Source organism: Aptenodytes patagonicus, chromosome Z, assembly GCF_965638725.1.
Source record: "Aptenodytes patagonicus chromosome Z, bAptPat1.pri.cur, whole genome shotgun sequence".
Taxonomy (NCBI): domain Eukaryota; kingdom Metazoa; phylum Chordata; class Aves; order Sphenisciformes; family Spheniscidae; genus Aptenodytes; species Aptenodytes patagonicus.
In genome coordinates, this window is record NC_134982.1 from 46,872,762 (window position 1) to 46,890,018 (window position 17,257).

Consider the following 17,257-nt stretch of genomic DNA (forward strand, 5'->3'; position numbering starts at 1 on the left):
ATTCCCACTTGGTACTTTGTCATTATGTGATGCCCTTTTTGTGGGTGATGCATCTTCCTAGAGATCTCTGTCAGTTGTAATTATTAACCACTAATACAGGTTAGGTCCTCTTCCAGGTACTGGGTGGAATTATACATACCTACATGTTACATCGCTGTGTAGATAGTCAAGCCTACTAGGCTTAGCTTTGATTTAACCGCTGTTCTAAGTCTACTTCAGGGGACACCACTTCTTCAGTTAACAGGGTAGGCTAACTTCCGAAAATTTTCTTATTGGCATCATTCTGTAATTCTATGAATTCTTTATACAGTGAAATAAACCAAGAACAGAATTGCTAGAGAATCCTCAGCAAGAGATTAAGAAAACTTAAAAGGAAAACTCAGTAGTAGTAGAAATCCTGTTCTTGCTTTAACTCAGCATTAGATTCCTGGAGATTTCTGATCTGAATCAGTGTGTTCATCTAGCAGCAACAGGCTTATATGTCAATGATAAGGTGCTGGAGTCAGCAGCTTCCTGGAGTTTCTTCTGGTTTGTAACACAATCACAGGTTTTTGTTCCGCAGTGCCGCGGTACTTTTCTCACCTTCAAACTCTTCCTACTTAACAAGATGATACAATAACTGTAATTCTTGATATTACTGTATTTAGTCAGTGCTTTTAAAACTAAAAACCAGTTTCCTGAGACCCAGTATTGTTTTAAAACCTTTAAAAAAAACAAACTTGAGGATAGAATAAAGTGAATATTGACAGATCATATAGATTGGAAGAAACTAAGGACTGTCTGTCTTACAGAAAACAAAAAAAAAAAATCCTCAACATGCATATGGAAGGAGAAATCCAGAAACCATTACTTTTCCCCAGTAATCCCTGATGCACTTGTTGAAAACCCAATGGTCTACACAGGTGTTATCTTTTACTTACAAATACGCTGAAATGTGTATGTGTGTACCTTTGTGTGATGTAAAAGTGGTATCTTACCTTTTCTGCCTTCTCTAGGGTTTTTTTCGGGTTTTATTCTAGATTGCATAAAAGGCAGTAATGTACTTCAGTCAAGTTGGTAATTCAGAGGTACAGCTGTTTTCCCCCACTGTAGTAAATAGAGGCTACTCTTAACTCTAAACTTCCTTGAACCAAATACTCACCTTCATTTTTTTCCCCTCTTTTTTTTTTTTTTGTTTTAGTGGGCAGTTTGCTGTAGTGAAAAAATGCCGTGAGAAAAGCACTGGTGAGCAGTTTGCAGCAAAATTCATCAAGAAACGGAGAACGAAATCCAGCCGCCGCGGAGTGAGCCGGGAAGATATCGAGCGAGAAGTTGGCATACTAAAAGAGATTCGACATCCTAATGTGATTACGCTGCATGATGTTTATGAGAACAAAACAGATGTCATTCTTATTCTGGAACTGTAAGTAGCTTTAGAGGCCTGGGAAGGAGTAACAGAATATTTGTTTGTTTGTTTTAAAAAAGTAGACACTTTCACCTAGAATCACAGTGATTTAATGTTCCTTGCCACACCAAAAGAAGATAGATAATAGCCTGCAAATTCTTTATTTTTAAATCAGAGTTGTAGCTTCTTGATTTCTACACATATTTTTCACTGTAAACACACTACAAAGGTTAAAAAAAAAATCCAGCATATTTAGGAATTTTTTCTGCTTGTTACTTTAATCGTTGTTGATTTTATGGATCCAGAAGAAAAGCCTGGAGCTAACTAAACTGATTTGGAGATAAGAGCAGAGGGAAATAGAGATTCTAAGTGGAGGTTAATTTAGCAGATTTTACGGTGGTTTATGCTGATGTAAAGTAAAGTAGCATCACTGAATGCTTTTTCTCTTTTTTTAACCCACGTAACAGCGAACAGCATTTTCCCAGTTCTGTACTGTTGAAATGTAAACTGAACTTTCATATCCTTGTTTTAGTTCCCATTTTTCATCCAAGGTTATTGTAAATGGATTGAATTAAATATGTCGGCAGAGAATACTTCTGCATTGTTTCAAGTCTGACTTCAAGTTCCTCAAAGATTGCAAGTTTAGAAGTTAAGCATTACTCACCCGTTACAGTTTGGCAGTGTCTGCTGGTGGGACGTGCATGTCTTTACATAGTTTGCATGTCTGCCACTGTATTATTGCCATACTTTTGCTCTGTATCAGTTAAATGTGCTTTAGAGTAAGTATTTCGTGCAAGCAAATTATTTGGTACCAGAATCTTGGGCAGCACTTGCGTCTTTTCCTTGGCTGTTCGTATGATTTTTTTCTTATGTAGGTTATGTCTTCCTGTTTACCAGCTTTCGTAAATGATACTTCCACTTACCTTAGGATACTTTAGTGTTGCATGCTTTCAGTAACGTGTGTGTAGATTCACAGTATAGATTTAAAAAGAAAACTGGGAAGTAGCTTTTGGAGTTTCATCTTTTCTATGGTATATACATGCACAGTACTGCCTTGTTATGTTAGAACATACTTTTACACTTCTAGTCCAGCATGTCATGGTTTACTGTAATACTTGTTGTAGTCTGGGTTGGTTTTTTAGTTCCAGAAGTATACACTTGCATTAGTTTGTCAACTTTGGATAATTTAAGCAAGTATTTTTTTTTAAAAGCTAAGTTATCATCCTGTATGAAGTAAAACTTCCTTATATTCCTGTCAGAATATCTACTACTCCTCGGTTTTGTTCAGAACTCTTTACATGTGTTGAGAATACACAGCAAAAATTAGTGTGATGCTTCTTCCTCTCCCTGCTTGATACTAGCTCTCACATTCTTCCTGTCCATAACCTTACTGTCAGTGTACCGCTGCTTCTGCTGTGCTTTCTTTCTGCTCTCTAATCTGTCCAGATGAAGTCAAGCCAGTGTCTGGACTTGAAAGCTCTGAGGAGGACTCGGTAATCATGGACAGTGGTAGGAGGAATGGGGCAGTTCTGCAGCCCCCCCCTCCACTCCCCCCTTTCTACATGAGATAGGAGCTCTTTTGGCAGCAAGATTGCTGTGTATGTCTGTGTGTACCCACTGACGTCCACTGTCAGAAGTAATATCTGCTTCCATTCAATGTGTGTTAATATTTTGCAAGTTTGATAGTGTGAAGCTCCGCAAACTATTTGCACTGCGATTTAGCTAATTGTTTTGCCTAATTAACAATCCCCATACAGTTGGAGACTTTCTTTTTTCACTTTTCCAAACTGCTATGTGAGTCTTTCAAGCTGAAGAAGTGCTATTTGGGGTATCACAGAAGTAACGCATTTTAGTTAGAGGGTCGAAGAGGAAAAGATGACACATTAGCGATCCCTTTGTAAACTGAATATACTAATTGCTGTAAACTTTTGTAATTCTCAAAACCACTACGATACTATGTAAAGCTATTGAAAAGGCAAAGGATTGTCATTTTAATCGCATGCTTAGACACTTAAATATGTAATCCCTTTCTTCCAATGTTCTAGTATTCGCATTTTGCCTAGGGACCTACTCCCCCAACATTCTTTGTTCTTACAGAACAATTTCAAACAAACAGAAATAAAGCCGAAAGCTCATTAAATAACTTGTTCCGCTGTCCTCAGAATCCATCCTAAGTGACCATTTTCCCGTTTAACTAGAACATGGCATTTTTCTTGGGACTTGTGTTCCTTTATGACTACAACATGAGACAGTATGCCACATACAGACAGGATTTTGTGTAACTTAATTTTTCTAGAATTTAGAAAGAAACTAAAAATAACATTCCAGCTCTATATGAGAAATTCATAACAAAACAAAAAAAAAACCAAAAAAGAAACACTGATTTCGTATTGGTAAGCAAATGTAATAACACGAGCAGCGATGAGGAAAAGTATCTCTGGTTTCTGTTCTTGGTAGAAGCTGCAGCCCACAGATGTCAAGCCACTGCAGCTGCCCTTTTGGTGGCTGCCAGTAGATGTTAACATGCACAGTCTCAGGGCAACAGCGTCTATTGCCTGTTCACTGTTGATTTTTATCTCCTGGCTCAGCAAGAGGTTTGCAGTATTGCGTGCAGCCTCCTAAACGTTTTTCTGCGTTATCACTCAGCTGTTTCTCAGAGGTGAGCGACTGACTGTAGAAGTTTTCACTTCATTCCCTCACAGCAAATATTACATCAGCCAGCACAGTATTCAAGGTGGCGATTTGTATGCAGAAATATGTGGGCAGTTCATTAATTATTGCAGTGGCAAGGTCCTCACAACACTGAATGCAAAACAGAGCTGCATATCAAAAACTTTATCCACATAGGTGTTTGGAGGTTTTTCTCTCAACTACCTTATGTCAGGAAACTGACTTACAAAAAAAAAATTCACAAAACATTTAATTTCTGAAACTTTTAAAATCAAACCCTTCCTTAAAAGATTCAGTAGTCACACACAAGCATGAGATACGCTCGAAGAGCTTTACTTTATTACAGTCTTTTGGTATATTTAGATAAACTGGGCATATTTTCATATTTCTAGGTCTTACTCAGTGGCAAGTGTCTCCTTGATTTGGAAATAACCTTTGAAATGCCCACTCTGTGGACTCTTTCATCATCTTGCAAGGAATGCTGTGTGTATTACATATGAACTGGAAGACACTGTCTCTTCCTCATCTAACTTAAAACTGTAACAGTTTTTTTTCCTCCTATCACACAGATAATTGAATTAGTCAGAATTTTGTAGTTATTTTTTCTGTCCAGCTGCAGCAGCTAGTCTCTGTTGTATGTTAGCAATACTAAGCTATTTCCAGTGAGCTCTGTTGAAGCCATCATTTTATCAGACTTCACAGACTAGAAAACACAGATGCCTCTGTTGCACGGTGGTAACCATTTTCTTTCCTCAAGCACATTCTGCACCTACTTGGTTCCCCTTTTGCTGGCCTGCTGGTAACCTTGAATGCATAATCTCTGTCTCTTCTGTTTTGTTTTTCCTTCCATTTTATTATGTCTTCATTTAGATTGCAGACCTACAAAATATACTCAGTGTGTGGTGCTTTGTAGAGCCTTGGTTATGGTTTCTGGGTGCAACTGCAAAGAATAAATACCCTGATCCTAAATTATATAGTAGTTCCTTAGAATGCTTGAAAGTAATTCAAATGGTCTCACCTTTTAAAATAGCTAGATAGCAATAGCTGACTCTTTTCACTGGGAAGCTATGGATGGAGTTAGGTATTCATACTTTTCTCTGCCAAAAAAAAAAAACATACCTTCATTTCTGAATTAGAAATCTTAATTTAAGACTGTTAGCTCTTGTAGCATAGTTCTGAGTGATGAATATCTGTTTTTAAAATTCAAAAAAGGAGAAGAAAGCTTTGAAAGTCTTAGCTCAAAAAGAGAGGAATTACATTAACTTACAAGTGATTGTGCATTAAATACCAGGGTTTATGCTTTTCTTAAAAGTTAGTTCCTGTACACTTTCTTTAAAATTTAGTCCTGTGCATCCCAGTGTCTCAGAAAGAGTTCCCACCTTATTGGTACCTTCATAATATTAACCAAAACAGAACAGAGCAAGGAGAGGATGATAGATCCATGTATAAAAATTCTGATGATGTCATGAGTTGCTCATTGAAGAGTAAATAAGAACAAATAACGATGAACTGTAAATTCCTCTTCTATCTTATTGGGGAGTTAATTTAACTTGTTGCATTTATAATAGCTTGGCTTCCAGAGATGCTTCAAGTCTGCACAGAGTTTCTTTACTTCTTAGTTGTCTTTTGATAGAAATAGCTCAGAGGTTTTTGTTAATTTTACCTGTAAGTCATAGACATAAGTTGTTCTCGAGTGGCCTTGTACTGAATTTTGAGAGGAAGATTGAATCTTTGGTGCTTACTGGGATGTAACAGCAGGTAAGCAAGCTCTGCACCGCTAATTTGTAGATGTTGTGCCACCTTTTGACTTTAAAATCCTGAATTGTAGGCCCACAGATAGGTGCACAGAGGATGTGTCGACAGGTAAGAATGAAGGCTTGACAGGGCTGAAAAGAAAGGAGCTAGAGCCAGTGTGACTCTGCAATGCACCGAGCGCATCTCTGAGGGAGAGCACTTGGCTTCTGGGCTCTGCAGTCCCTGAGCAAAATGCATAGCACTCTTGTATGCTAAACCTGAATGCTCTTCATACATTAAATTTGAATGTCTGAGGCAGGATCAAAATACTAAGGCGCTCCCCCGGGCCAAAGTGTCAGTAACCACGTGTGTTATCCAGACTCTGGGCACTTGGGGAGCTTCAGTGACGAAAACCTAAATACCAGCCATGTTTGGGTGCAGGAAAGATTCACAGGATTGTTCAGGTCTCCCTCTTAGTGGGACTTAACTGCTTAAATCTTAGTCCAGGTTTTGGTGCTTATGTTCTTCTGGCTGGCCATTCTCAGGCCGATGCTTCTTGTTCAATATAATTGAAGAATTTAGGCACACTAAAGAGAGGATTTCATGACAGTTGGTGTCTCTAATAGAAGCTGGACAAAGGAAAATGACAAGGCATAGTGATGCAGTAACATGCCTTAATTTTTCTGGTAGATAAAGAAAAAACTAAGTACAACGTTGGTCAGCGGGTAGGTAACGTAATGAGCTAGCAGCCCTGTTCTGCTCTTTCGAAATATTTGGTACTTTGTACTTCTGAGGAGTGGGTTGGTAACTGCACAATTCGTAAAGGCTGTGAAATGAAGTGGATGTAAAACCCCTTAACCTTAAATAAAACGGAAGTAGCAATATTTCAGTCTGGTCTTGGGCTGACAACTTCTGTTTCGAAATAATGCATAGAGTCATACAAGAGACATTTGACCACAGAATCCTTAGAATTTCTTCTGCAAGTTGACAGAAATTTTTTTATTAGAGAAGAATTCAGATAATTTATCAGATTGAATCTGCTTTAAAAATGGAATAAATTGGTTCTGGAATTCTTCTTTAACTTTGCTAGTTTATGTTGTTTTGAAATCTTAGCAAGGTAAATTAAACCTTGTAAGCTTCAACTTACTAAGTTAAGTTTCTTCAAACAAGGGTTTGGGCTTAGGTTTTGGGGTTTGTGGGTTTTTAACTTCATCAGAAATCCTTAGATAATCATTAATTATCACTTAGGGGTTATTACAACATGAGCAATGTGATCAACATGGCATGTGACTGAGTCATTATGAGGTGACCACGCTGACTTTGAAGGTTAATTGGTTCTAAGTTCCCTGTGTAGGTTCCCATAATGACTTCCTCTGAGATCTTGTGATCAGTTCCATTCATAGTGTTAAGAAAGCCTGGCAACTTGCAAAAGCACTGTCCAGAAATCCTTTTTCCACAGGTGTGATGTGTTTTCTTTCCCAGAGAGAGATACGTGGGTTGCAAACACATCTGTCAGCCTTCCTTCAGGAAGGCTGGGAAATGCTTTTACCACTATTGCATTTTGTAAGAAAGAATGCAGTGAACCTGAAGTTTTGTTTAGTTGTATCATTTCGGTGAAACTAGCACCTCTACCTAGAAATATCGGGGAAGCAACACATACCAGCTTTGCTCTTAGGGAAAACGTTTATACAAAATAGTTCTAAAAACATGTGCTCCGCAGCTCAGAAACAATATAAAATGTAGTCATGTTATAACAGTGAAAATAGATTTACTCAGCCCTTATGACTTTCTGTGTTATAACATGGTCGATAATATAACCCGTCCTTTAGAATTAAGATTTGACCTCCATCAGTCACAAATTCTTACTTTATTGAGCAAAATATTTGAACAACCTATTATGACTGCAAAATTGTGACTTATTTTAAAGGTAAACAGAAAGGTTTTATACAGGAACATTAAAGAATTAATGCTTTAAAGGAAACCAGTATGTAAAAGTGAACATAGAGGCTTTGCAGCTGTAAAGGAATTTATCTGTGACGTGACTGTAATCAAGTTCCTCTGTTAATCTGAAGGGGTATAGGTTGTTGCCCATCAGTTACTTGCTAGCACTTTGGAGATCGGAGTTGCGTCACGGCACAGATGAACTGCTCAGAAAGCTGTCTGGTAATTCCTACCAGCAAACAGAGAAATTGAACGGAAAGAAGCTCTGTGTTTCCAGAGGATACTAGGTACAGATACTCCAAAGCGCTCTACAGGAAGAAACACTAGTGCTTGGTGAACGTCTTGCCTCTACTCACTTCAGGAAGCAATCTTTATCCAGCCAGTGGCTGGCAGCAGTCTGTTAGACGCTGGCTGCATGGGCCCTTCTGCAGAGCCCCAGAGGCAGGCTGGGAGTGAGTTTGCATGGCTTTGGAAACCCGTGCAATGATCTGGTTTTGGCCAGATTTCAAGAGGGTGTTCATGCACCAGCAACCCCAAAGCTAACTTAAAACAAGGCTGGGGCTTTATAATGGAGGTGGAACCAGTGTACTTCTTGGGAGAAGCTGACATTCAAAAAGGTCAGTTGTAGGGGCTGATGTATGGAGTTGTCTGCCCCTTCTCCTTAAGATTAAGACTGCCTCTGTGCATGAGATGGGATATGCACAGGTCCATTGGTGGAATGGGGCTTTCTGCGTGGCTTCTGGCTCCACCTCTGAAGGTGACCATGGGGTAGTAAAATGTGCAGTGTTTATTTACCATGGGACTGTTATCCTGGCTGAGGCACAGGGCTAGACCTGAAAATCCAACAGCATTGTAGGAGGTTTGTGAGGACTGCAATAGCTGATGTAGCTGGTGTCTTTACTGGCTTGTTCTAACCCATTTCTTGATCTGTGATATCTGGAAGTCCAGTCAAGATCATCTGGTGATTCTAGGTAACTAATCTGGTTATGAAATCCATGAAAGCAGACTTTGCTGATAGACCTGGGGGCACGATAATCCGGTGAATTAATTGTGGAAGTGAAATTTGTAAAGGATGTTGAGTGTGGACCTGTATTAACCTTCCATGACTTGCTTGAAGTAACACCCTTTCAGTGATACCGTGGTTTTCTGTATACCTGTGTTGGTACAGCTTAATATCAGACCTACCAGAGTCAGCAGGAAGGTAGGGAATAAGCAGTCTTCTGACGAGCGTGAAGAGGAAGCTAAGAAACACAACCTGCGTTACTGAGGTCCTGTGGGGACGTGGGTTGCAGCCCTTCACGTATGGGGAAGGGCCCTTGGAGGCCACCTGAAGCAGAGGGACCTTTCTGGGAAGCTGGGCTTTTCTGAGCTTCCAGGTCATCTTGTGTGTGCTAGTTTAACATTTTACTCATTGTTGCTCTAAAAACCTGTTTTTCTCATGCCTTATGTCCCTGCCAGTAAAAGTAAGCAGCAGGAGTAGCTGGCTGAGCTTGCCAGTGATGGCAGTGCCCAAAGGGAGAACATGGGCTACTGAGCTTGCTTCCCACAGCTGAGGAGTTACCAACAGGAGAAGTCGCAATGGCCCGCTCCCTGAGGTGAAACTCACGTTAAGGTCTCACCCTTTAAGGCATTAAGGGTGAGGTACATAATGCGAAGGGGCACACTAAAATCCTGCAGACCAGTGGTACAGCTGCTTCTGGAACAAAGCTTTGAGTGCGTTACATCCAGTCCCTCCTCACTCACCCACTCCTTAAGCAAGGGCTGCCGAGACACTTATGGTGACTACTTAAGCATCTAAAGAAGCGCACACCTCTTTGGAAAAATCTACCACTTTTGCTAATTAACTTCCAATTTTAAGACAAAAAAAATTGTAAATTTTTTTTAACCTGTTAGTGTCTCTGTACCTCAGTTTCAAGACTTGAAAGCACTAGGTATATTACCTGTGAAATACAGGTAACGTTTTATTTTGCACTATTATAAGGTCTATCATATAATCATAACAGAAATGTCACTACAGCTAAGCTGTGGCAGAGACAGGAGGATAGTACTCAGCAGCACTGGAGAAGAGCTATATGCGATCTCATGCGATTTAACTTCACAAATGTGACATCTTTGAGATGCATAAAAATGCATGTACATCAAACTTGTAATTTCATGCGGTCTAAACTTTCAGGATATGAAATTGCACAAAATGGAATGATTGCAGGTAAGAAGAAGCTGAAGATGAAGAGGCTCTTCCCATTTTACACACAGTTATATTTCTTTGTTAGGTATCTCGAAAATAAGTAAACCTTGGGAATGCAATCTTTCTTTTGGGTCTAAAGGTACATGTATAATCAATGCTGCTGTTCATAGATGACTAGTAAGTTTCAAAGAGACTGTGTGTCTTTAAAATGCCAACAGGAGTAAGAGCAAGCTGTAACAGCCATAAAACATACCTGTACCTGTGTGACACTGTCATAGTCTATTTGAGACTGCAGAGTGGGCAGCACAATGTTGCAAGTTGGTATTGCTGAAAATGCATGCTCTGAGTACTTCTGCTGCATGTGTGACAGCTGGTGAGTGCTTTAAGCATCAGCAGGCGCTTTCACTGTTTCACAGGGTGGGTGATCCACATGCAAAGCAGACCAGAGAACTGTGTGTTTGGTGCAGTCTTTCAGGCTCTTCCTCAGTCAAGGGGCCGGCTCACCGAACTGTCTGACGGTTAGCCCGGTGCCAAACTGTGCTGAGCGCATGAAGGTGCTGGGTTTTGCAGTGACTGCTGCCACGGCTGCCCATGGCTGGGGAAGTAGCCACAGTGAGTCTGCCTGCTCCACGTGGCATGGTTGTGCTCCAATTAACAGCGTCCCGGCAACTGCAACAAACATCCACTTGGAAACATGTGCCCAGTAATAGGAAATGAAGAGAAATGCCACCACTGTGTCACCATCCAGGTTTCTGTTCATCATCAGCAAAGTGCTACAGAGGTACAGACCTTAGCCTGAAAACCTTTTGCTATTTTTTCAGTGAGAAGCAAAGAATGAGAGAATATGCATGTGTATCCATTTGTAAGATGTTTCTGACCAGCCTCTAAAATAATGAACGGTATTTAATCTTCAGGAATTTCATTTTAATGTCTCTACAACAACAACAAAAAAATATTAAAATTACTTCTCTTCCTTCCAGTCTATAATTCTTATATTTAATGGTACTTTGTTTCAATAATTGCTTTCATGCAGAAAATAATACCCAAAACAATACTCTCATTATTGTCTAGGCAGCTCAGTGGAAGCTCCAAGAACTCATTAAAATACACTTTTCATGCAATTTGCATTACAATAATGCAGATAAAGTCTCTTGAAAAGTAGACATGATAAAGAAGTCAAATGTATTTCCAGAAATTTGCCCAGACTGTTTAGCTATTGTTGTATGTTAATCCCATTACTTTTCATAATCTGAACTTTAAATCATGAACAGATTATTTTTTTCCCTACAGAAAGGCAACATAAATTAGGGTGTGCTTTCTGAATTTTTTTTAATATCAATACAACGCAAAATATAGGGGATAATATGACGTATCTTTCCTGTCTCCAAGACATTTCTAGGTAATAATGCTGCTTTTATAAACAGGAAAAAGTTTGCCACGGTGGACAGTCATCTCAGTATATGTCCTTAAACTGAAAGGAGATTGGTTGTTTTTTAAGAATAGTTGTAGTGCATGTTTGCTCTTCACTTCAGTATCTCTTTTTCTGTTGACATTTATCATCACTCCTGATAGACCGCTGACTGAGCTGAGAAAACGGTCATCTTCAGTTAATTCCTCTCCCTCAGATGCAAAAACCTAGATGTGCTTGTGTACCCTCCTCACTTCTTACCTCTCTTCTTTCTGCCTGTGCAGCTAAAACGCTTGCTGGAAATAGTCTTAAGGGCAGTAGTGGCTCTTCCTTGTAGGAAAGGTGTGGTAATGTTAGAGTACAAATACAACATACGTGCTGAATGTAATACACTATTTCAAAGAATAGACTATATTTTCAAAGAGTTGAATGCTTTGAGGAGTTTAGAAACTGAATAGTAGGACAGCTACCAGCAACTATTTCAAAGTAAGCTTCAAATTTTGTATTTTTTAATGCGGGGGCGGGTGGAAACCTGATGTTTTACTGGTAGTATGAGCCGATTCATGTTTTATTTTCTAGATGTCCCATTACATTAGTATGTTTTGAGTATACTCACTTCACATTTAATTTTATTCTTTTAAACGTGCATACAGAGAGTAGGCGGGGTTTACTTCATTTAAATTTAGATACAGCCAACCATGTTTGTTTGGTTTTTTTAAACCTTTTTTTTGTTTGAAAATAAGACTCTTTTTATTGTATTCTTTTCAGAGGGAGGAGGGGTAGTTACTATTTTGGGTATTGAATTAAGTACTTTTCATCTTTTTTTGATATTGACAACATTTAAAGCATCTGGATCCTTTTCAAGGCTGGTCTGAGAACAGCTATGCTAAAAGGAATCCATTGGTTAAAGCAAGCTCATCAATAACTCTGTTTCTGCTCTCCAAGTGTTGCAGGTGGAGAGCTCTTTGACTTCTTAGCTGAGAAAGAATCTCTCACAGAGGAGGAAGCCACAGAATTTCTCAAACAGATACTTAATGGTGTTCAGTATCTCCACTCTCTGCAAATCGCCCACTTTGATCTTAAGGTATGTTGAGCAGATAAAAACTTTGACAACTGTAAGCAACAGTTCTTTGTGACACCAGCCACAAATCTGCCATTGTGCAGATCTTGGCCGTGGTTTTGTTTTGCTAGTTTATGTAGACAGGGGAAAGCTCAGCCATTGAAAAGAAACTACTGATCCGTACACAAATAGTTCCCATCTGGTTTTAATGTAAGATTCTTCATGGAAAATGGCAACTTCCAATGAAATTAAACCATTCTGAGTAAGCAATCTTGAAATAAAAATGATGATTATGATTTTACAGAATGTGAATGGGATCTGGATGAAACACTCTGAACGGGATGCGTTTTTTCCAACTTTTTTTTTTGCTGTTGTATACATTTTATGTTCACCTGAACATTATTTATAGGTACTAAATTGAAATAGTACAGAGTTAACTACAAAAATTCTTGTGGAGCAGACAGCAGATAATTTCCTCTTCTTTTTTTGCTTTTGGGGCTTTTTTGTTTGTTTTTAGAAAAACTGTTAATTGCATCCTTAACTTCAGAATGTTTTCCTCTGTAAGATTTTTTTTCAGAGGTAGGCAGCTGAACATTCCCTGGAGTCTGCTGAAGTCGGCAGCTATGTCTATAATAGGAAAAGGAGGCATAATTACTATAATGCAATGCAGTTCTGAAAGGGATGCTGTGTTCTGGGGATGAGGTAGGGAAGGGAATGGTTTTCAGGGTAAGCATACCTTTTCCAGTTTCATCCTCGTTACCTACAGTAATATATTTGGTCTTTGTATGACAGTCAGCAAGAGAAGAGAATTGTGAATCTAGTAAGAAATACATTTCCTGCAATATGAAATGTAAATTTTTGCCAATATGCTTGTAATAAAACAAAGCATCCTTACACTGGATACCAAGAATATGTGAATTAAAGTATGCAGCGAGAATTAAAGTATGCAGAACAATAAAAGTATGCAATAGAAATGTAGGGAAGGAAGGAAGAAAATTACATTTGCACATATCAGCCCCTGTAATTGGGCGAGAGAGGTAAAAGAAGGGTGATGGTGAAGAGCTGTCCTTAATGACTCCAGAAGTCCGTAACAATGTGAGCAGGATGGCTGTAGCTCCAGGAACTCTTCAGAGCCATGCCAGCTTGTGGACATGACAGGATATGGAGACTAAGTAGCTGGTTTTGTATGCTAGTTAAAGTGATGGAGTGCAGAAACAGGCTCCTTTTGATCATAATCTTGACGTTTTATCTTCTACTTTTGTTCTGTTTTTGCAAATCTTTGTTGTAAAATAGTCCAAAGTCCATATTTTAAAATATAGCTAGAAAAGACATGAGAACCTGCTCTTCATTCTTTTTTGTAAGTATGTTGAGCCTTAAAATCTGGGAGCTGGACCACTCCTAAAGTTTCTCCTGGAGATCCAAAGGGAACAAGATATACCTTCCTGATTGCTTGTGCAGTGTGAAAGAAACCTCCTTCAGGGAGTAATGTTTACCAAGCCCAAATACTAGTTTATAGGACTTTGTTTCTTGCAAGCTCCCAGCACTGCTCGAATGGCTGTAGCGCAGGGGCTGTGGTCTTTACTAAAGACAGCGTGTTTCACGTAGGGTCAGTCCACATGAAAGCTGCAACTGTTTTATCTACAAGAGGTAAAATCTTGGCCCTGTGGAAATCGTAGCAGTCTGTCATCAACATAAAATCCTAACTCACTATAGTTAATTTTTAGCATATGTTAGATCATAATAGGAAAAGACGGGTTTTTTCTGCTGAAGACACAATTCAAGAGGCTGAAGGAGGTAAAGAGAAGTGTTCAGTGCTGAAGAATGCTGGTATGTGTCAGACATTTCGTACCTGTGTATAATCTCTGTTTCTCTCCCCCTTCCTCCTTCTCAAAGCCTGAAAACATAATGTTGTTGGACAGGAATGTACCAAAGCCTCGAATCAAGATTATTGACTTTGGTTTAGCACACAAAATTGACTTTGGAAATGAATTCAAGAATATCTTCGGAACGCCAGAGTTTGTTGGTGAGAAAACTGTTGTTTCTTCAAACTACTCTTTCTCAGTCTGTGAAATGGTATATGTGGCTTAGCTTGGTTTGGCTGAGTTAAAGATTATGTAATTTGTGTGTAATTCATGACATTTTGAAATTTAAATAAGCAATTTGTAGAATTCAGTTCCAACTTAGACTTCCGTTAAGGTGTTTTTATCTATCAGCATCTTAGCTTATTATCTCTGACATATATAGGCTCAGAGTGACATAGATCTGTTCTTTGACTAGGTACTGATCTTCCTGCTTTCTCCTTTAGCTCCTGAAATAGTAAATTATGAGCCTCTTGGTCTTGAAGCAGATATGTGGTAAGTTATTGGATCTTACTTGAAATAAATCTCTCATGATTATTCTTACATTCTAACCTTTTTTTTTTTCTTTCTCTCCTCTCTCTCCCTCCGTTTCCCTCCCCTCTCCCTCATCCTTCCCCCCTGCTTCTTCACTCCAGGAGCATTGGTGTAATAACTTATATTCTGTAAGTACCAAAATCTATGGGATATTGCAAATGCTGGTTTTTTAATTCTGATTCTATCCTCTGGGTTTTTGGTGGTGTCTGTACAAGTTAAACTATTTTCATTGCACATCATGATTCAAGTTGAATGATCATAAAAGCAATAGTATAATTACTGTAAGAATGGCCATTAGTCAGCATTGAGATAGCATAAGAAGCCGTCTTGAAATCTGTAGGTGATTTTCCACAGCAGCTTTATCTTAATCAATATTCTCTGAAACTACAGCAAAGCTTTTTGCCCTGCTAGATCACATCTTCCTGAAAGTACATTTGCAGTCTTAAAGCAGAAAAGAAAAATGTTCACTTTCTGCTGTTACTTGATCTCAGAGGGTTGAAACAGCAATGTTACAACATGTAATGAGAGGAATGTTCTGTCTTTCTTGCAGTCTAAGTGGTGCATCACCATTTCTTGGAGAAACCAAACAGGAAACATTAGCGAATGTGTCTGCTGTGAATTATGAATTTGAAGAAGAGTTCTTCAGTAATACCAGTGCCCTAGCTAAAGATTTTATACGAAGACTTCTAGTCAAGGATCCAAAGTGAGTTGTTTCTCTTGTGTATGCACTGTTGCAGCCTATGTCTCTAGTATTTCAAATTACATGATATTTTGAGATGTTAGTTTAATAAACATATAGTGGTATGTATTTTCTACTATCTGAAACAGTTCTATCTTTTATTCTATTAAAGGAAGAGAATGACTATTCAGGATAGTTTGCTGCATCCTTGGATCAAGGTTAGCATGTAATTAATTCTCTGTTGTCCTGTTTTTAATCATTCTTCATTTCATACTTTGCTTTCACTTTTCGAGTTCCTTTACAAGGAAAACTGGCGTAATCGTTTAATATAACTTACTGTTTTGGAAAGCTGTCTGTATGAAAACTCATACGTGCAGAATGTGGACTTCATTAACATATCCTCTATATAAGTTAGCAATAGAGAAGTAGCCCACTATTGAGATTAAAATCATGCTCAGGCAGAGAAGCTAATCTTCAGGGAGCATAGCACTGACAAAGATACGTTCATTGAATCCAGTCCAATTTCCTCTCACATTTTTCATCTTCTAATCTCCTTATTTAGACTGGGCAAAAAAGGGTCATCTCTCTTCTGTACTTCCTCTTTAGGCTGAAGAAAGCAGTTGATGCGGGGCAGTGGTCCAGTTCTTCTTTCAATGTTCCATAGTGTTTGGTTTGGTTCAAGCTGTTGTGGTGCTACTAGGTTGAGAGGGAGAAAATGGGACCTATCATTCTTCTTCATGTGTGTAGTAATACCTGCCACTTAATTTTTTCAATTCCATGTCACATTCTGATTGTGAGCATTAAACCTCTTCAGTGCCATTGATTTCCCAGGGCTTGGGGATGCACAGTAAGTATTTGACTCCATTCCACTTCCCAGAGAACCAGTTAGCAGAATATTTATCCGTGCCACAGCTGCTCCATTTCACAGTTCAGCACCCTAGGGCAGACATTTCTACACCAATACGCCAAACTACAGATTTGACTGTGCTTTGCCGACTTTTTGGTGGGGTAATCTGAAACAGTTGAAACATGTTGAACATGTTGAAATGATCTTTTAAACTGCTGAAGCAAGCATTGTCCAAGTTTGTCTCTCAGGGACCAAGGTCTCCACTCCTGCAACAAGACACGTTGTTTTGTACCCTGTTAATGTTCCTTAACTTTGTTATCTTAACTTTCAGAGCATTCTCTTCCCACCCCACTGGTCATATCCTCTTTTCCCCCTTCCCATCACTACCTTTACCTGCATTTCTCCATAAAAATGACTTCAAGTGTGGGATCATATAATGCAAAGTTTGGTATACTCCACTGGTAACTGGTGCTTAGTATTAGCCTATGAGAAAGTTCAAAGGGTGCAGCCTTAGAGCTTGCTGCACAGGTAGGTGGGATGTGATTTTTTTGGGTCCCAGCAGCATCCAGCTGTTTACACTGAGACTGGAACAAAGTTTGACTGCATCTAAAATCAGCCAGGAAATCTTCCCGGAAGAGAAGATTTATCTAGGAGATGATACCTGATGCCTCTGTCACAGAGGGAGGTGAAGGATGAAGCTGAATGTTCTGTTGGCTCTTGGCTTTTTTTGTTTAAAAGGGAAAAACAAATTTTAGTATTGCAAGAAATATTCTTAGGTCTGGATTTCCTTTATGGCATTTTCTCAAGAAATTCCATCTGCATGCCCCACTAGGCTGTGGATGTTAAAGTCATATGTTTACAACTTATTATTACGGTATGGTTACAGTATTATTATAATGTAAGTGGAAGTTGTCACTGAAGAACAGGGTCTTACATACAAGAAGGTGTTTTATGAA

At 39.0% G+C, this 17,257-nt stretch overlaps 1 protein-coding gene across 3 annotated transcripts in view; it reads left to right on the plus strand.

Moving 5' to 3' along the window:
* Positions 1-17,257, plus strand: part of DAPK1 (death associated protein kinase 1) — an 89,949-nt gene that overhangs the window by 39,885 nt on the left and 32,807 nt on the right. For all 3 annotated transcript variants that reach the window (XM_076362063.1, XM_076362061.1, XM_076362062.1), the window contains 7 exons: positions 1,181-1,402; positions 12,268-12,406; positions 14,276-14,405; positions 14,688-14,736; positions 14,877-14,903; positions 15,326-15,478; positions 15,627-15,672. In XM_076362063.1, the coding sequence (XP_076218178.1) occupies positions 1,181-1,402; positions 12,268-12,406; positions 14,276-14,405; positions 14,688-14,736; positions 14,877-14,903; positions 15,326-15,478; positions 15,627-15,672 (766 nt within the window). The remainder of the gene's footprint in view (positions 1-1,180; positions 1,403-12,267; positions 12,407-14,275; positions 14,406-14,687; positions 14,737-14,876; positions 14,904-15,325; positions 15,479-15,626; positions 15,673-17,257) is intronic.